The sequence below is a fragment of the Lipotes vexillifer genome, unplaced genomic scaffold (assembly GCF_000442215.2).
Source record: "Lipotes vexillifer unplaced genomic scaffold, Lipotes_vexillifer_v1.1 scaffold404, whole genome shotgun sequence".
Lineage (NCBI taxonomy): Eukaryota > Metazoa > Chordata > Mammalia > Artiodactyla > Lipotidae > Lipotes > Lipotes vexillifer.
In genome coordinates this window covers 73954-95588 of record NW_006777380.1, presented here as the reverse complement: position 1 = coordinate 95588, position 21635 = coordinate 73954, and the positions used below count along the sequence as shown (strand labels likewise).

The following is a 21635-nucleotide window of genomic DNA, read 5'->3' as shown; positions in this document are numbered from 1 at the left end:
TAGCTATTACCTATTGTTATCAGTTTAATTCTTTCCCCCTCAAAAAACATACTTTGGAGTTCTAACCCCTGGTACTTCAGAATGTGACCTTCTGTGGAGATTTACAGAGGGAATCAAGTGAAAATGAGGTCATGGGGCGGCGGGGGCTAATCCTATATGACTGGAGTCCTTATAAAAAGGGAAATTTGGACACAGAGCCAGGCATGCATAGAGGGAAGAACCATGGGGAGAAAAGGAGAGGGGCCTGGGACAGATCCCTCCCTCACAGCCCCCAGAAGGAGCCATGCCCACTGACATCTGGACTGCAGGCTTCTAACCTCTAGGTCCACGAAACAACAAACTTGTGCTGTTTAAGCCACTCAGTCTGTGGTACTTTGTTACAACAGCCCCAGGAAACTAATAGAGCAGTCTTCACTTTTAAATGATTTCAAAAAACCAAAACTTGTACTTACGCCATAGTATTTTTTGGGCTTTAGAAACAGAGGTAGGTGGAATTACTAATCAGGGATTCATTACAATTGATTTTGTTGCTGAAACCAAACCCACAAGACAAGTACAAACACTTACTTCACTTCTAAGGAGTTGCTCTGCTTTGCTTCTATTCATATTTCTGCAATACCATCTGAACAGAAAAAGATATGTTTAAGGCCTCAGGTTTTTAAAGTTGTTCTTTTTTCTTTTTAGGATTAGCAAGGTATTGATAATATTACTCATCAATAACAATAAATAAGAACAAGACCTCATTCATAATCTCAATAATATAGACAACCACTAGTAACATTTGGATACACACACATGCAGACTTTTTCTATCCATATTTTTATGAAGACACATATGTATGCCAACATTCTTATTTTCTGTATTAAAGTGAGGTCAAGCTACACTTGCTATATCAGAACCTGAATTTTTCATATAATGGTATATGATACACACCTTTGCAAAGCAATGTAGTCCTGTGCATCACGGTCTGGATGCACCATCATTTATTTAAGCTATTCTTCATTATTTAACATAAAAATCATTTCCAATTTTTAACTGTTATAATAATAGCAAGAATGAATTTTACCCCACTGACTCAAATATGCAGGAAATGTCACCACGTTATTGTCTTGGATTCCAATTAAATCTAATCCCAAGCCCCCATCCCACCAACAGGCAGTAGATTTCATCTCAAATCATCATGAAGCCTCCCCCACAAATTTCACTGAAGGTCCCAAGTATTGAAAGAAACAGAGCAAAACAGAAGAGCAGGCCTCCTGGGTCTTCCAGACTTACTGGTTCCAGCACAGCCCCGACCCCTGGCAGCCCTCTGAAGGTCTACTGTAGGAATCCCACCAGGGCCAAGCAGTGGCACCTGCCCTCCCACCACTCTGTGCCAAGGCCCTGCATATCGGTGCCCCTGCTTAACCTTTGAGAAATCTTTCCTAAGGAAAGATGGATACTGCCATCTCCCACCTCATCCTCAGAGGTACTCCCCTCTCCCTGCTTCCCCTAGCCCATGCTCTCCAGGGGATTATGAGCAAGTTGGCCAAAGAAGATGAACTCAGACTGTCAGCTTTAAACTTGGGTTTTTGTTTTGTTTTCTGTGGTTTGTTCTAGATGGACTTTAGCGGGCCGAGAACCCTCCATCCAGTCCTATTTCCCAAGGATTCCAATATTATGAAACCAGCTTGGCCCCTCTAAACCCGTGAAGTTTCCACCACTGCCTCAGCCTTTTATAAAAGAAACAGCACCTGCTTTCGGCCCAGCAAACACCCTGAGACAAGCGAACACAAAGGCCTTCCCTGACTGAGGAAGGGAAAAATACAAAGAAAAAAATACAAGATCATTTTTGGTCTGGATTCTTTCATGCAGTTGGAGTGGGCAAACACAAATTATAATCTCAACACAAGCCAAAAACTGTTATTTTATTTGGAGCCTGAAGTGATTAACCAGGCCTCAGAATTGTGGGTATTAAGATCTCACTGTTGTGGACTCCACTTTATGAACTGAGACCACGTTCAACAAAATTGCAAATTTAAATTCTGATCAATTTCTTTCTTTTTTTTTTTTTTTTTTTTTTTTCTTGCGTTATGCGGGCCTCTCACTGTCGTGGCCTCTCCCATTTGCGGAGCACAGGCTCCGGACGCGCAGGCTCAGTGGCCATGGCTCACGGGCCCAGCCGCTCCGCGGCATGTGGGATCTTCCCGAAACGGGGCACGAACCCGCGTCTCCTGCATCGGCAGGCGGACTCTCAAGCACTGCGCCACCAGGGAAGCCCTCTGATCAATTTCTGAATGTAACTGAGGAATAAAATAAATGAGGAGAACAGAATGGATTCTGTCCCTAAAGCTTTCCCACTGATAGGATAAATATTTGTCAGGATACCAAAAACAATCATAAAAGTTAATTAGAAAAGGTAGCTGCAGCTCTCATTATGCATTATAAACCAGCAGGACCTGAAAGATTGAAAAAAAAATTCTCTTTATTAATCACAGGAGATCCAAGCCCATATCTTCACTGTGAGAGTAAATGATGGAGGCTCAGGCTCACGTTCAGATGCAAGAAATCAGTAAAGCTAGATTGTGGCTCTCAAGAGAAATTCGATATAAGATACTCAGAGAAAGAAAAAGGTCCTTTCCTCACTTGGTATATTCAAGCTCCTGGGAAGGGATAAAAGAAATAAGGAAAGAAAAGAAAATCCACAGCACAAATCCTATTCTAAGTGGTCATTTGTAATGGTATTTGCAGTTTCCCCAGAAAGAATGTTTTCCTCCCTAGGATATAAGCTCAAACCCTGAAGGGTATGTTGAAGGAAGGAAAGGAGGAAGGAGTGATGAACAAATCAAAAGATGAGTCATCGGGCTTCCCTGGTGGCGTGGTGGTTGAGAGTCCGCCTGCCGATGCAGGGGACACGGGTTTGTGCCCCGGCCCGGGAGGATCCCACATGCCGCGGAGCGGCTGGGACCGTGAGCCATGGCCGCTGAGCCTGCGCGTCTGGAGCCTGTGCTCCGCAATGGGGGAGGCCACAACAGTGAGACGCCCACATATCGCAAAAAACAAAAACAAACAAAAAAAAGGATGAGTCATCTCGTGGTGAGTATTTCCTAATGGTTCTTTGTGGCTTCTCTTCCTCTTCCATGATACCTATCACCAGGCAAGGAGGGAAAGACAAGAGTGGCTCTGCTGAACGCATCCTGTCGAGAAGAACGATGCACACGTGGTGAGCCGGAGAGCTGCCGCCCAGACGCCAACCCGCGTGCGTCGCCCACGAGCCCAGCACAGAAATGCCTGTTGGAGGTTAGTTAGCGTCCCCTGACGAAGGAACTATATACTTCTGGAAAGAATGCCCAGGATTTGTAAGTAATTTGTCATTCCATTCTTAGATATCAAAACCCTAATGGGAATGAGGGTTTCAGATTGGCTAGTCACTTCAAACACTCCAGAGGGACAGGACTTCATAGTGCTGTCTGAATGGAGGGGAAAGCAGCTTTGGGGACAACCTTCTGGAAAGGATGGATCCTGGCCAAGCTTCTTGGAGAGGGTGGGTTGGGTAAATTAGAAAAAGGAGGCAACAGGTATAAACTAACAAAAAATTGAAAACAACCAACCAACCAACCAACAAGCTATATAATCTTTGCCGGTTCTCACTTCGGCCCTTGCCTCCTGGATCACCCACGCAAAGCCTTGTCCTAGACTTTTCCTGTTCTAAGGGTCCCTGCATTCCTGTCACCTTCTTCCTTTAGCATGCTTCCATCAAGAACATCTTACTGACCGCCACAACGAGCCCAGTTTCTTTCCTGCAGCACTTCCAATGGTCCTGTCCTCCCCCAACCGGGACCTGGGTGTGGGGGTGGGAACTAGGGTACTGACGGCCCTGGGAGCTGCAGGCTGCCAGTCCTGAGCCCAGCCCAGTGGACAGTTATTGCGCGGACGCCTCCTGCCCCCAAACAAACAGCAGAAGGGCTCTTGATTCAGCAGCTGGCAAAAGGCTTTTTAACCCTGGAGACATTTAAGATGTGTTACAGGATGGGCTTTAGCAAAATCCGACACAAACAGTGGAGTGGAAAGACAGCAGGAGTGACTGTCAGCACCGAGAACAGGTTTTTCCTTTCTCATCCAGTCAGGGCTGGCACCATGCCACGTGGAATCCCCAATCCCTGGGCAGCTGGCTGAGGGGACTCCCACGGCAAGTTCACTTAGTCATGCCGAGGTGGAGTCAGGCACCCAAAAATTGCATGGCAATGAATTATAAACTTCCTAAAACCCTTATTTGTAATCCCATGAGTCATAAGGGGAGTTCTCCCATTTAGATAAGGATTATCTGGTTTCCAAGCACATCCCTCCTGAAATCACCAGCTAATTCCCAGTCAGATCCCTTTAAAATCAGGTCCAAGTTTTTACCTTTTAGCATCTTCCCTAATTCTAAGGATTTACTCTATTTTCCTAAAATTTATTCAAGAACAAAACCACGATTTTAGTTACATGTTTTTTATACCCTCACCTACTTCTAAAACAACTTTGAGGGGTCACACCACCGAGTGCTAGGACTTTTGAATCTGTTAATCCTTTTCTAGACTTTTAAAGTACACTCACATTACAGGAAGTAACATGGACAGAGGAAACAGCTTTGTGTTGGTGGTGGTGGTGGTGACAGTGTTGTTTTTAAAGAAGTGAATGAAGCATCAGTACACCACCTCATCATGACCACAAAAGGCTCACATATATTTGGTATATATGAGCCTCTCACTAAAACCTGGCCATGCACTGCTAGTGAGCATATAAACAGCAGCCCATTGTTTCTCTGAAAAGTAATTTGACAGCATGATTAGGAGTCTTAAGACGTTCATAACTAGGCTTTAGCTCAGTATGTAGATTTTTAGAGATCTAGTTTAAGACAATAAGCAGGAAGAGGTATCCCAGTATTTTTACATAGTAAAGATGCCTAAACAACATAATGCCACACAAATAAGGAAATGATTATATAAATTACCGCACATCCATGTGCCATATGTCTGGTTGTAACCCTTAAGGCCTCGCACAGTGCCTGATACACACTAAGGTCTCAGTAAACATTTGAAGAATTCACGACTGAATGAAATATAATGCAATTATTAAAATGTTTTCGAAGTACATTTAATGGCATGAGGAAATACACTCATACTATTAAGTGAATTAAACAGGATATAAAACAGTATATACAGCATGATTCTAAAGATTGAAAGGAAATATATGAATGTTGACAGAGGTCAACTCTAGTTGATTTCTGAATAATTTCTCTAACATTTTTCATATTTTCAAAGAATTTTAAAACAATAATCACATATTGTTATTATAATTAGAAAAAAGAAACAATCAAATGTTTTTTTAAAGGCCACTCGGGGAAACTGTATTTTGATTTCTTGAATGAATGAACAATGAGCTGTATTTCAAAGTCAGCTAAAGCTATGATTCGTTTAAAATCAATTCAATTATATTCACTTCTGTAATTCTATTCACACATAGTACGTTCAGGTAAAGTGTATTATAGAAACTAATTCTCACAACATCTATTTACCATCCTAGACAACTGAGTTAAGTTAGTACATCCTTCTAAAGATAATGAAAGATAACCATTAATCTCCAAAATGTCTTACATAATTAGGAAAAGAAAAACATTTTCTAGTTCTCCACATTCACAAAATAACCTTTTACTTACTCATATTGATCTAAGTTGTTTGATTTCTTTCCTGTCACGTAATTACTTGGGATATATCCTTCACTCCTAGAAATAAGAAAAATACTTTAGATAAACTGAAATTATTTTACTGAGAGAGTACTAAAAGAAAAATTACTGCCTTTCTGGAATAAAGTATAAAACTGCCTAAAGCTTATAAGAAAGACTAGCTGACCCCCAGTAAGTAAATATAGCTATAGTATTTGACGCTTTACAAAGGACTCCCTCATTTGATCCTTACAAAAATTCTGAGGTAGGCAGGCATTACTGTACCCGCTTTTTGGTGGGGAAACTAAGGCTTAGAAAGGTTGAGAGACTTTCTCAAGGTCTCAAAGCTAGCCAGCAACAGGGCCATAAGTTGAATTCTAAACTTGTGACTAGTTTCAGAGCCCTTCCTAATATTCCAGGATGCTTCTTCTGAATTCACAATTTCTTGGGATGTTTTAAAGAAACCACTACTTCAGAAAAGTTGAAGTGTTGGATAAAAACACCCATCACTCCAATACCTCAACAGTCTGTGTAGTGCATTGTTTCACAGAGGGTAATGCCTGACATCTACATCAGTATCATCAGGTCACTTGTTAAAAAGGCAAATTCCGGGACTTCCCTGGGGATCCAGTGGTTAAGGCTTCCAATGCACTGGGTGCGGGTTCGATCCCTGGGCAGGGAACTGAGATCCTGCAAGCCCCGTGCACAACCAAAAATAAAAAAGAAGCAAATTCCTGGGTCATACCCCAAGAGATCTGAACTGAGAAGGCCTATGTGGGCCTGGGAAATCTTTGATTTTACCCCAGATGATTCCTATCTCCTATGCACATTACAGTTTAAGGAGCAATCACATCAGGTAAAATCTTGGTTAGAGCCAAGAATTTCAGCATAAAAGAGATAAATGTATAAAATTTCTAAGTTGAGTTAAAACCTTGTAATCTTAAATTTGAATTTGAACTATTAGTAAGAACTCATAACACACACACACACACACACACACACACACACACCAGTGCATATATGTAGCTCTGTTGCACTGAGAAAGGCCGAGAAGCAACAACAATCCAGCAGCAATTAGAATCCAAGCACCCCAACTGTTGTCTCTAAATATTGCTTCTTACTACAAAGAGCCAGAACTCCTTGGGGAAATGGCAAATTGCAGCTTTGGCCAGGAAAAATACAAGATGAACTTGAGCTAATTTATTTTATTCAGAAAGCAGGGAAGCTGAGAAAGACTAAAAGTGTCCCCAATCAAAAACAGCTACCACTGACCCACGATGGGACAATTCAAGTAAAAAGAATAATGACTGCAATAGACTGAAACCAAATATATAAGCATCTATAATAACACAAAACATTACTGGTTACCATTGTTATCAACAGAGGAAGCTTGGTCATCAACTCATTATTCTGAAAAGTTGGTAAAAGATAAGAATCCAAAATGTATCTTGCCTTTCCTGCATGAACTAAATGAACTGGTTCATGAGGCAGTTCTTCTTTAGAGATTTAATAAATGCAGATGGAATGACAGAATTAGAAAAATCACCATTTTGCTATCCCTAATGGATCTAAGCAATAATCATCAATGGATGCCAAAATCATTAGGTGAAACACTGATAAAGAACTTTATGATAGAGGAATAATGTTGACACCTGAACCAATGAGTAATCCTGGCATCATCAGAAGTGGAACAACCAGATATAAAGGACACAGATACATATTACATGACACCATGTGGAAGCAAACAGCTTAATCTAGATTGTGGCTCATTTCATAGAGAAAATAACCTGATTTTATCAATAAATCGAAAATAAGAAAAAAAAAAAAGGCTAGGGATTGTTACAGAATAAAAGAAAGACGTGAGACCTGTCAGCCAAAATGCAATGTGTGGACCTTGTTTTAACCTTGATTAAACTGTAAAATACAGATTAGAGCTAATCAAGGGAAACCAGAATTACAGAGTTGGTACTATCCTTAGACCTGGGCCAGAGGGCCCCTGCTCTGACCTCACACTTTCGAGAGGATGCTAAAGCCCATGATCCCTCAGCCCTCCTCTGGACCATCATCTGCGTAACTAGGGCCCCAGAATTCTCTGCCCACTATCAAGCCCTACATGGGCCTTCCCAATGGGTTTCATCCTTTGAAAAGCAAATGATGCTGACTGTGTGCACCCACTCCAGCCCAGGTCCAAGGAGTGACCAAGTTGGGGGGTGGCTTTTGCAAACCATGTGGACAGAGTTTGGATGTACGGCTGGGAGATTCACATGGTACATGTGAGATGGAGCCCAGGGCAGAAGGGAAGAGAGAAGGGAGACACCCCAGGGAGCTGGCTCTCTGTGCACTATCACATTCTGGCATGGAACTCCAATCCAAACCTTGCCTTCCTTGTCATTTTGAAGGTATGTTTGTCAAGCTGGAGGATAAGTTATATCTTATTTACCAGTTTGTTAGCTTGACTTATAACTTCTAAATATTTAAACATATGATATCTGGGCTTTTATTTGTACTCTTCTAGTCCTGAAAATGTTGCAGGAAAGCCTACAGATGATGTTTTTTAACTTATTATTAAGTATGATAATGACACAGCAGTTGTTTAAAAAAAATCTTTAGCAGTTAGACTTAGAGGTGAAATGACATGATGATTTGAATTTAGTTTTAAATACTTGAGAAAAAACAGTTGGGAAAATTTTAAAATCAAGACTGGCCAAATGTTGGTAATTTCTGAAGTCAAGTGACAAGAGGCTCCATTATACTATTATGTACTTTTTGGATATCTGAAAATGTCTATAATAAAAAATAAAAATCAATCTTCTACAGCGTTTGGCAAAAAAAAGCAGTGATGACCTTCTTGTAAACATAGATTAAAAGGTTTCCAAAAAGGTAATAATGCACAGCAAACCAGCACTCAGGAGATCTACCACTGCTGAGAAGTAAGCAGAAGACACGGACCCTGCCCAACCCAGCGGCTTCCACTGCTTCACCAGAAGTGACCTGAGGAACAGAGAACTGGAACTGGGGGTGGGACAGGAGGTGAGAAAGCAGACTTGGAGGGAGGACATGCTCTAACCAGGACAAAAAAGTCCTCCTCTTCCTATCCACAGGAACTCAGAATATAAACAGGATTATATTTCAGAGGCAAGCACAGGATACAGAGCTTTCTTAATGAAGCCTAAGAATCATCCCCTATGTTTATCCACATTTACCCATTCTTTACTAATAATAAGATTGAAAGGACTATTCTCTTTAAGTCCTAAATTATTTTGTATAAATAATGTTTGCTTTTAAATTTCTTGAATGTATGTATTTTAGACATAGACGCATATGCACATACATATAGACAGAAAGACACACGCACACACACACACACACACACACACACACACACACACACACACATTCTCTCTCTCTTAGACAAATCTAAGATTACTTTACCTTGGGGGTGGGGTGCGGGGGAAAGGGACCTAAAATGTAATTTCCCCCAAGAGCAAACAATCCAATTAGACATATAATGGGTGAGAAAGAGACCGGTGTAATGGATTCTAATTTCTGGAAAGGAGTGGTTGATTCATTTACATTTATTGAGTCACTACTAAGAATACATTGTGTTACTGCAAAGTAATAACATATATTTTCATTTATGGCCGCTGAACTAGCCTCATTACATAACAGTTACAGGTTATCCTCTTCTCACTCAGTATTTCACTCCCAGCCACCCACTGTGTATCATCCACAGAGAGGGAATACCTACCCATATTTATCTCTTGCTTTCCACCAATGAACATCATTCTTTTCCAATATGATATACTCCTGGCCTCTCTCTAATCTGAGATCATGTGCTTCTGTCGCTTGGAAATCATACATGGCTACAACTATTTCTTCACTATTACCTTCTTCTTCAGGTGGAATTGGTGGGGGAGGCCTTCGCTAAGAAAAGGAGGTAACATATAAAAGTTTAGTCTTCTGTTTGAAACTGCGTGTGCAGTAAAACACCAAGCAACGCGCATGTCCCCACAGTATAAAGTCTGCCTTAGATAATCTGGTGAACCCGCACCATGAGTTCGATGATATTGATGCTACTGGACCTCTCACGGGCTTCAGAATTTAGGACAAGAGCAAAAGCTGTCTTTAAACATCAAATGGCTTCTGCTCAGTGTCAGGACTAGCTTTCCAGGGAGAGGCAAGGGTAACGTGAGTAGAAACCAGGAGGACTAAAGGCAGACCCACCATTTAATGGCCTTCAGTGGGGAAAAGCAGAACTACTGTCAGGTCTCCTCCCACTCAAAGGAATCTGCACTGCTCTGTGCCTGCTGCGTGCAAGGCACACTCTTAGTACCTAGCTAGCCTACTGTTTCTCTTTTTTTTTTAATTGAAGTATACTTGATTTACAATGTGTTAGTTTCTCATGTACGGCCAAGTGATTCAGTATATATTCTTTTACATATTGTTTTTCATTATGGTGTATCACAGGATATTGAATAGAGGTCCCTGTGCTATACAGTAGGACCTTGCTGTTTATCTGTTTCATATATAGTAGTTTGTATCTGCTAATCCCAAACTCCTAATTTATCCCCGAACCCTCTGGTAACCGTAAGTTTGTTTTCTACATCTGTGAGTCTGTTTCTGTTTTGTAAATAAGTTCATCTGCATTCTCATTTATTCTTAATACTAATCCCAAGTAGAATATATAATTTCCATTTTACAACTGAGGAAACAATGGCTGAGGTATCCCACCCAAAGTCACTCATATCAGATTCATGCTGGATCAGGCTCCTCCTGAGTCCAGAGTACATGGGTTTTCTACCATACTCCACTATTCACAGTCACCCCTTTGTCATAATACTGTGGTCTTAAGACTGCAATATTCCTTTAAAGTCCCACGCCTCTTGTATAATTCTCGAAGCCAAAATACAGGCAGAATGCCAGATGATAATATCTGATACAATTAAATTGATATTATTTGACACCAAAAAAAAAAAAAAAATCAAGTGAGCCATAGTCTATCCATTTCCGATGTGATCCCTGCAGGGAGCAGCATCACAGGAATGAACATAAACATACTTAATAAACTGCAAATGTTTCCAAACGTTAAAGACCAGCTTACCTTCTTTGTTTCTGGTGCTGGTGTTCGAGGTAGTGCTCTTCTTATACCTGAAAATGACAACGACAAAAATAGGTCAAAATGCCATCGACCAATGATCGATAGTTTTAAGGAAAAGTAAAAATGAACCCATAACAAGAAGTCCACTCAGACTCTCTCACTCTGGTGCATTTTGCTTGTGATACTATTTTAGAACAGATTTTTTTTAATGCAGTTTTTTTGTTTTGGGGTTTTTTTTTTGCGGTACGCGGGCCTCTCACTGCTGTGGCCTCTCCCGTTGCGGAGCACAGGCTCCGGACGCGCAGGCCCAGCGGCCATGGCTCACGGGCCCAGCCGCTCCACGGCATGTGGGATCTTCCCGGACCGGGGCACGAACCCGTGTCCCCTGCATCAGCAGGCGGACTCTCAACCTCTGCGCCAGCAGGGAAGCCCAGAACAGATTTTTTTTAAATGCTATTAAAGCCGGTTTGTATTTCTGCCTTCTTGAACAGACTGTAAATGCCACAGGCATTGGGGCCATGCCTTGTTCACTGTAAACAAATGGGACTACATCAGAACCAAAAAGCTTCTGCTCAGCAAAGGAAACCATCAACAAAATGAAAAGGCAACCAACAGAAGGGGAGAAAATATTTTCATCCCACATATCTGAGAAGGGGTTAACATCCAAAATATACAAGGAATTCACACAACTCAATAGTTTAAACAAATAATAATAATAACTCAATTAAAAGTGGACAAAGGACCTAAACAGACACTTTTAAAATTTTTTAAATTATTATTATTATTTTTGCAGTATGTGGGCCTCTCACTGTTGTGGCCTCTCCCGTTGCGGAGCACAGGTTCTGGACGCGCAGGCTCAGCAGTCATGGCTCACAGGCCCAGCCACTCCGCGGCATGTGGGATCTTCCCGGACTGGGGCACGAACCCGTGTCCCCTGCATCAGCAGGCAGACTCTCAACCACTGCACCACCAGGGAAGCCCCAGACACTTTTTTTAAAGAAGACATACAAATGGCCAATAGGTACCTTAAAAGGTGCTCGACATAACTAATCATTAGGGAAATGCAAGTCAAACCGCAATAAGATACCACCTTATACATATTAGGATAGCAATTATAAAAACCACACATGATAACAAATGCTGGTAAGGATGTAGAGAAAAGGGGATGCTTGTGCACTGCTGGTGGGAATGTAAACTGATGCAGCCACTATGGAAAATAATATAGAGGTTCCCCCCCAAATTAAAAATACAACTACCATATGATCCAGCAATCCCACTTCTGGGTATATACACAAAAGAAAAAAATCAATACCTTAAAGAGATATCTGCACTCCCTTGTTCACGGTAGCATTATTCACGATAGCCAAGATATAGAAACAACCTAAGCATCCATCAACAGATGACTAGATAAAGAAAATGTGGCATATATAGAGAGAGAATGGAATATTATTCAGCCTTGGAAAAAGAAGGAAATCCTATCATTTGTGACAACATGGATAAAGTTGGAGGGCATTATGGTAAGTGAAATAAGCCAGACAAAGAAGGACAAATGCCACATGGTATCACTTACATGGGGAAGCTTTAAAAAAAAAAGTCAAACTCATAGAAATAGAGAGTAGAAAAATGGTTGCCAGGGGATGAGGGGTGGAGGAAATAGAGATGTTAGTAAAAGGGTACAAGCTTTCAGTTATAAGATGAATAAGGTATGTTAATTACAACTCAATTAAAATATATAGAGAGCAAGAAAAAAAGATAAATAAGGTCTGAGGATCTAACGTATAACACAGTGACTATAGTTGATAGCACTGTAGTGTATAACTGAAGTTTACCAAGAGTAGAACTTAAATGTTTTCACACACACACACACACACACACACACACACACACACACACAAAGGTAAACATGCAAGGTGATGGATGTGTCTATTAACTCAATGGGAGGAACCCTTTCCAATGGATAGATAAGTATATCCAGTCACCTCATTGTAAAATTTAAATATGTTACAATTTTGTTAATTATACCTCAGTAAACCTTAAAAAAAAGAGAAGAGAAAAGCTGCTGATGGTGCTACATTAGGCTCACAGTTTTAACAGAGTCATTTTTAGTAGGCTTTCATATTGTGATAAAAACTCCCCAAAACAGGGCTTCCCTGGTGGCGCAGTGGTTGACAGTCTGCCTGCCAATGCAGGGGACGCGGGTTCATGCCTCCCAAAAACAGACCTTCTGATTCCATGAGATGGTCCTACTGCTCACTAAATAAAAGTATTCTTACAAAAATACACCTACCCTATGTTTACACCGTGCTAGAAAGTGTGAAGGCCATATTTAACCAAAATCAAAACCATGTCACTTTCTCCCAATAATACCAACAGTATGTACATCCTGAACACAATATAACTACAGAGTAAAATTAATACTTACTACTCTCAAACAGATTATATCTTTCACATCCAGGCGCTAGTTTTTCAGTTTGTCTGCAACACTGATAACTTCCGTCTGCCCAAAATTTAGGATGATATTTAATCATAATATTATTGTTGTTCTGTATTTCTGTAATTCATAGACACATTAAATGATGAGTGAAATGTACAGAGATAACAGAATGTTTCCGGTTGATCATTCTTTCTCAAATACTACGTTTATTATGAGGAAACCTTCATAACATATAATCCAGCATTCAGAAAATCCATCGAGTTCTCTTTCACCACTTTTTTTGGTGAGGCACCCTTGTTAACAGAAGTGACCTCTGCTACACCGTGATGGATAAACACAAAAGTCAGCCCACCACCATTTTGTTCTGCAGAAAAAGCGATGAGGATTATGCAGGTCAAATCACTGATTAATATACTTTACATACAAGTCAATTCATCCACATCAAATGTTGACTACATAGGCAATTTCTTAGAAAATACCAAATCCTGTTACCATAAGAGCCCAGTGCTTAGTCACCTCCAAATGTATTACACATTAAATGAAAGCATGTTCTTCTTAAAAACTATCTATATGCCACTAGAAGGAACCAGATTATAAAAAAGGAAGTTAACTTCAACATGTGTCACTTACAGTAACAGAGAATGTTCTTGGAGAAACACATTGTAGATTAAAAGATTATAAATGCAAGATACACTAGCCGTATCTCTGTCTTAGTGACAACAATGTTATATTCTGAAACTATGTACAGATTAATATTTCATTATATGAGTTTTACCTTCTTTTAACTTCTTCACCCACTGGTCCCTGCTTTGTGCACTAGGTGCAAAAATGTAAAGTGTGTTGGCATCATGCACAACCTGAAATAAGACAAAAGATGGAACAGGTGAGAAAAGCTTAGACACAGCATCTTGCCTAGCACAGAGGCCTTGGCACCCCAGGCATCAATAAAGGATTCTGAAATGATTGACCAAAAGTCAATTACTTCCGATCCAAAGATTCCCTTCTTACAAAAACACATCTATTTCTTCATGTCTCCATCCAGTGGGATACACATTTTACAAAGGACTGTGCTTTTACAGAAAAAATATATATACAGAAGCCAGGATGCTTTGCCAATCTTGTTATTTCTTGCGATCTAATAAACTAAAGTTCCCTAAGTAAACTTGGTATAACAGGGACTATTCCAATCGAATATTTTTCTGAATAATATTTGAGATGAATGGACTACTGTTTCAACATCACTCCTATACCTTCCTTTTGCCAATATAAATAACTGCAGTAGGTAGCTTAATTAAGCACTGACCACCCCAACTCTATACTTTGTGCTTTACAGACATTAACTCAACTAATCCATCAAGGTATTAGTATTTCCATTTTACAGAGGAGGAGACTAAGGCCTATCCAAGACACCCCAATTCTAGATAACTCCCAGAGGCACTATTCACACAGAATGCACTGCAAATGGTGCCCCTTAAGTTACCTTCCAATCAGCATTTGGCTGGTCATCCAGAAAGCCAGGATCCTGACTCCAGAGCCCAAACTTTTAACCACAGTACCTCTTTCAGAGGTACCTCCAGGTGAGCAATTAAACAGTCTTATTCTTAATATTAAGAATAAAATTAAGCATGGGAAACCAATCCAAGAATTTTGTCTTTGGTCTATCACTTTATCCTTGATGGTCAGTCACAAGGCAGAAACACCCCAACTGACTAAAAAAATATCTGGGGACTTCCCTGGTGGTCCAGTGGTTAGGACTCCGTGCTTCCACTGCTCGGGGGGCTGGGTTGGATCCCTGGTCAGGGAACTAAGGTCCTGTAAGATCCCACAAGCCGCTTGCGGCCAAAAACAAAAAACAAAACAAAACAAAAAAAACAAAAAATCTGGCTAGAAACCTCCTTTTACCATGTCACTGGATTGAACACAGCTCTTTCATCAATAATTAGCTGTACCTGACCATATTCAATAGATAATCCTGTGGAATAAAAGTCATATTTTTATGGCAAGACAAGAGAAATTTAAACAAAAAATTCTTCTCTGCCCTTTGGCCTCCTCTCTCCCTGCATTGTGCATTATATAACTCTATTATGCATCACCAAACCTCCCCATCAGCAGAAATACCTGCTCAACCCTAAAGAGCAACATTCTCCTAGCAGCAATAAGACAACTCCTTAAAAGATAGCATTCCTGGGGCTTCCCTGGTGGCGCAGTGGCAGAGAGTCCGCCTGCCGATGCAGGGGACACGGGTTCATGCCCCGGTCTGGGAAGATCCCACGTGCCGCGGAGCGGCTAGGCCCGTGAGCCATGGCCGCTGGGCCTGCGCGTCCGGAGCCTGTGCTCTGCAACGGGAGAGGCCACAACAGTGAGAGGCCCGTGTACCGCAAAAAAAAAAAAAAAAAGATAGCATTCCTTCCTGATCTTGTAAGGGGTCACATGACCCACTGTGATGCCACTTAGATCTGGAATATGTAAACTGTCAATAATACGTCATACGACGTCCAGCCCTCTGCCTCAAGAAAATTACATAACTGTGTCTTGACTTCTAATGGGCAGAATAGTTCTCAGAGCTTTCTGAGAATCTCTTCCCAGGTTATAATTCTCAAATTTGGCTTGAATAAAATTTTCCATTTCTTTCTTAGATCGACTGGTTAATTTTTTGTTGACAATCCCTTCTCATTCACTTTAATCAAATCAATGCAGTCATACAGCAATGGGAACACCATAGAACAAATACTGCTCTATTCTGCTCAGTAATTAACTCATCCAACTAGCACTTTGCTGGGACTACATGAGATACAAAAATAAATCAAATACCTTACTACAAGACAGAAAATGAGATGTGATAAAGAAGTAAAGATAAAGCTCTAAGAGGGACGTGGGGCTGTAGTTGCCTCATTTGGCCCATGACTTTCATACCTGTGATACTGTGATTCACAATAAGAAATATATATTTGGTCTCTACCCTGGTTCCTGGCACAGAGCTCCTAGAAAACTCTTGGAATTTCCTGTGCTGAGAATGATACAGGTGTCTTTTGTTATACTAATAAGGTGTCTACTGGAGAGCCCCTAGGGATGGGGGCTGGTTGCCAGTGAAGCCAACCCCGTGATTAGAGGGTTGGAACTTTCAGTCCCACTACCCCCCACCTCTGAGGAGGGGAGAGGAGCTGGAGATTGAGTTCAATCATCAATGGCCGATGATGTAAATAATCATGCCCATGTAATGAAGCCTCTACGAAAACCCAAAAATGAGTGGGTTCTGAGAGCCTCAGGGTTGGTAAACATGAGGAGATGTCCATGGACAGATGAATAAATAAAGACAATTCATACACACACACACACACACACACACACACACACACAGTGGAATATTATTCAGCTTTAAAAAAGAAAATCCATCCACTTGCAACAACATGGATAAACCTGGAGGACATTATGCTAAGCGAAATAAACCAGACACAGAAAGAGTAATATTACATGACCTCAGATGTAGAATTTTAAACAAACTCTTAGAAACAGAGAGCAAAAAAGTGGTTGCCAGGGGCAGGTGAAGGTGGGCAATGGGGAGATGTTGGTCAAAGGGTACAAAGTTTCAGTTATGCAAGATGAATGAGTTCTGGAGATCTAAAGTACAGCACGGGGACTACAGTTAACAACACTGCATATTTGAAATTTGCTAAGAAGGTAGCTAAGTATTCTCACCACGAAAAAAAAACAAAAAAAGAAGGGAAGAAAAGAAAATGGCAACTATGTGAAGTGATGGATATGTTAATTGGCTTGATTGTAGCAATCATTTCACAATGTTTACATATATCAAAACATCAAATCATACACCTTAAATATATAAATTCTTATGTGTCAATTATACTTCAACAAAGCTGAAAGAAATCAATCAACAAAGCAATGACAGGAAACACTAACGTCAAATAGTAAGCATGACTAAAAGCCCAGAATTTCACTGTCGCAAAAATATGCCAGCTCACCTGAAATGGATATTTATTTTGACAGGGAATGACACCATCATCATTCTTCACTACTTCCACACATCTGATTTTTGACACATCAATAAATCCCTTTCTGTACTTTTTCTGTTAAAAGAAAAAAAAAAAAAGGAGAGCCATTCCAATCATGTTAAGGAAAAAATGTTATTCATAATAATATTTGTTTTAAAAGATCAGATTCAAAATATTACAATTTCCTTAATAATTATCTAAATCATATCTCCCTATATTGTTAAAATTATTCAAAATACTAACACTATGAGGATTGTAATCAAAATAATTAAGTCCTTTAATTTCCAAAGATGAAACTGCTGTCCTTGCCCTCCTCCAGAAGCTCTAGATCTGTTTAGAAAGAGAGTCCCTTTGATTGGGCCTCTTCCTCTCAGACACACACTGTAACTCCTTCAACTTCTTGAGGACAGCCACCCCCTCTCCCCCGAAAAAGAAAGCATCAGAGACCAAACCAAACACTCAATCACAAATGCAAACTCCACCAGTTACATCTTCCACTCCGGCACACAGAACTCAGGAGGACGTGAGATGGACACGGGGCACTCACACAAAGCCTCCATTCAGAGTCTATCTTTGAATTTTCTTTTTTCTTTTTTTTTGCCCTTCCCTATTGCCCGTCCTCCCTGCTCAATGTAAATCTCCCTACAGCAAGTAACTAATGACATACCAAGGCTCCCTCCTCCGAATCACTCACAGTCTTGAGCACAGTAATCTCACATCTGAGAATTTATCCCAGGGAAAAATCCGGAAGATACAAAGTAGTAATGTGCAAAGATAACTTGATATACCATATCCGTTAAAAATTATTACAAATACAATGAAGAAATAAAAAATGTTTACTGAATTATATTGACCAATACATCCCACACAAAAAGCTGTATAAAGACTAAGGTTATTTTAGGAGGGGGTATAGATAGTCATATGACAAAGAGAAATGAAGATGAAGAACACTGGATTATTTTGGGTGACCCAGCCCTCCCCTGGCCCTAGTCATTCAAAATTGCTTCATCTAATACTTTGAAACTCCCCTCCGGCCACAATCTTTGGGGTCCCTATCCTGCTCCCAGTAACCAGCTCTGCATCCTCACTGTGACCATGTGACCTTCAGACCTACCAACCCTCCCAGGCCATCAGCTCCCATGCGACGTCTGGCTGTCATTTCACCAGTGCATCCGCCCACCCCCCAGCACACAAATCCCCGTACCCCCGGCATTTCTGTCAGCCCCCAGTTCTACCCACACCTTTTTCGACTCACGCGTGCCTGGCTGCAGAAGGTCACGAAACAATCCTAACTGTCCTCTTTGTGCTTAGCCAGGCCTTCGCTGCTGTCCTCAGGTCTTCTGTGTACCTCTAGTGGAGAGAACCTGGTGGCCTCCATGGAGCCCGCCAGTCTCATCAGAGCTACAAACCCTTCCCATTCCCCTACTTCATGGAGAAGAGAACAGCTGTCCCAGGAGCACACCCCCAACTTCTTCCTTCTGCAGGTCTAAAGCACCCTAAGATTTACCCTTTTTTATTCTCTTTCATCCTGCCTCTATGAGAAGGTTAAAAGGACACAACAGCTAAGGACACTGTAGTGGCACTTAACAGATGTCATTTCCTTTCATGCTCACAAAATTCTCATTTTACAGATGATGAAACTGCAGCTCAGACAGGTTAAACACATTACCCAAGGATCCCAACTGAAAGCTGGGATCCTAAAGCTCCCCAGACCTTGGATGCCCCAGCTGCAAACAGGTGACAAAATTAATGGAGCCAAGTCCCTGAGGGGAGCAACCTGGATTCTGAGCATGGCCTGAGCTTCAGCCACAATAGGGAGAGGAACATTCTCCCCACCCACACTCTTCTAAGGATTTTACTTCTCCTGTCTATAGATACCTTCAGGCCTCTGCCATCCATACCAAGAACCTTCTTCTGGCCCTGCTACTGCCCTAACTCTGTTCTTCCCTTGCTGAAAGAGAGATTATTACACCACCAGTCTTCATTTCCTTCCCACCCACTCCTCCTTAACCACTTGCAATCTGCCTCCTCTCTCGTCACAGCTGCTAAAGCTGTTCTCAAAAACACCACCAATGACCAAACCCAACAGCCTTCGCTCAGCTGTCTTCTGCTCAAGCTGTTACGAGGCATTTGGGGGTGCTCCACTCTCTTCTCCTGCAGTGGCCTTGACTTTGGGTCTCCCAGGCTTTCCTTCTGCCCCTTCCACTCAGTATCCCACAGGACAACACCTGTTCTGTGCCAGCAACTGTGTCAAGGAATATATCAAGTCCCTATAGGAAAAGCTCATTTCCTGAGCATACAGTCCAAATATTGTGCCATTTAATCCTCAGATCCTCTGTGAGATAAGTGTTATTAGACACATCTTACAGAAGGAAGAAACAAAAATTAAGTCACTTGCCCAAGTTTACCTGTGGGAGAGACATACACAGCAACTTTATCATCCAACGTAGTAAGTACTGAATATAAAAAAGATGCTAAGAGAACACAGAGGAACCAAGACTTACACGATAATTTCAGAAAAGAAATTCCGATAATATCATAGGGAGGGAATGAACAGCACAGCACGTGGGATGAAAAACATATTCCAGAATGACCTAGGTTGCCTCATCTATAAAATGGGAATAATAATAGTATCCACTTCATAGATACTATTAGATAGTTATGAGAGTTAAATGAGTATTTGCAAAGTGCTTAGAAGAGTGACCTGTAGTATCCATGTGTGTTTGCCACATAAAATAAATAAGTAGGAAAAAAAGGTCAGTGTGGCTGAAGGACAGGGTACATGAGGCAGGATGGAAAGGTGAGCAGGGGCCAGCCTGTAAAGAACCTGCTGCACAGTGCCAAAGGGTCTGCTCAGATAGGACCACCTACCCTGCTCCTGGGCCTATGCCAGTTAGTGTGCAAAAGAAACTGCCAGAGCGCCATCCTCCTATTAATAAGTCACACGTGTTCACTGTAGAAACCTTAGAAAGTACTAACAGCACAAAGAAAATCAAATGACCCTTAATCCCCCAATTCTGGAGAAAATCCCTGTTGACATCATGGAGTTTTTCCAGACACTGCTCTGGGGTCATTTATCACCTACCAGCTCTCTTTCTTGAGCAGCAGACTGTGGTCGGCTTCTGAGATGCCTGTCTCCACTCACCACTTGCCCCTGTGACTAAAAGCAGCTGTCAGATGTCAGTCAATCCACACAGGAAAATTTGAGATGACTGGTATACTGGGCTGGTTTATGCCCCCTAAATACATGTTCCATGATATATAATATATTGTATTATGCTAATATTTTGGCTTATTAATCCAAATACTTTGCTATGAAGTTTGCAGATAAAGGTTCACACTTAAGTTGGCCATTCATTATTTTACCTATCCTGCCAGCAAACACTGATCAGACACCAAGCACACAGCACTGTGTGCTGCAGCTTCAACGTTATGGAAGGGGGTTGAGGGTTCCCTCAAGAGGAATTCACAATCATATGGTAGGTGGAAGGGGAAGAGGGGAGTGATTCATAATCAAATAAAGACGAAGTCATGCACTCATGGTATACTATGGAGTGAGACAGTGATTGGGCCAGGAAAAGCTGGGGAAGTTTTGGGGAGGAACTGATATTTTGGTTTTTAAAGGGTAAGTAGGAGTTTTTCTTTAGAGAAAGTGGAGAAGAGAATTCAGGCAGCAAAAACAACAAAGCACTGATTTAGGGAACAGAAAGAAATTCATTGTGGCTGAAGTTCAGGGTGGTTCAGGGGAAGTGTAGGAAAGGACACCAAAATGGTTATTTGAGACCAAATTAGGAAGAGGTAAGTAATAGCCATTTCACCCATTTATAAACAAGCTTAAATGGGGAAACTAGACAAAGAGATGAAATATGACTTGCTTAAAACCACACATCAACTGAATGGTAGAACTGGGATTTAGGTGAAAGAGATCCTGCCCCTGGGCAAGTCTTACAAGATACACAGTTTTCCTTTAATTTCCAGAATTAAAATACTTTTTTTAAAATATCAATAACAATCCTAAATTAAACTAATTTTTTATAATTGTATACAAATATCCAGGGCTGGCCCCAGGTATATCTACAGAACACCCAGCCTCAGGTCCTCCTTTCTACACCCCTCTCCCAAGGCATCCTGAGACCCATTACACGCAGTAAGAGTTTCCCTGCAGTATTGCAAGGATCCCTCCCTTTCCCTCATATCACAACTTTTGTTCCTAATGTGGCTATTCCCAGCTGCCTGCCACAGAAGAAATCTACTGGATGAATCACCTGTGCATTGCAAAGGGACCTCAGGTCGGGGGCATGAGCTTTGGAGGCAGGCAGATCCTGAGCCCAGCCACGCTCTGCCTTCTCTCAGTTCCTCTGTCTTCAGGAATAGGATAATACTCCTCACTTCACTAAGCTATAAGCAGGAATA

General features: G+C 41.3%; 1 protein-coding gene across 1 annotated transcript in view; it reads right to left on the bottom strand.

Moving 5' to 3' along the window:
• TEC (tec protein tyrosine kinase) overlaps positions 1 to 21635 on the bottom strand; it is a 98545-nt gene that overhangs the window by 23080 nt on the left and 53830 nt on the right. Inside the window, exons 2-8 of the mRNA XM_007450966.1 lie at positions 17193 to 17297; positions 13991 to 14072; positions 13204 to 13332; positions 10785 to 10831; positions 9432 to 9607; positions 5678 to 5743; positions 568 to 622 (exon numbers count right to left, since the gene is read on the bottom strand). Coding sequence (XP_007451028.1) covers positions 568 to 622; positions 5678 to 5743; positions 9432 to 9607; positions 10785 to 10831; positions 13204 to 13332; positions 13991 to 14072; positions 17193 to 17297 — 660 coding nt within the window. The remainder of the gene's footprint in view (positions 1 to 567; positions 623 to 5677; positions 5744 to 9431; positions 9608 to 10784; positions 10832 to 13203; positions 13333 to 13990; positions 14073 to 17192; positions 17298 to 21635) is intronic.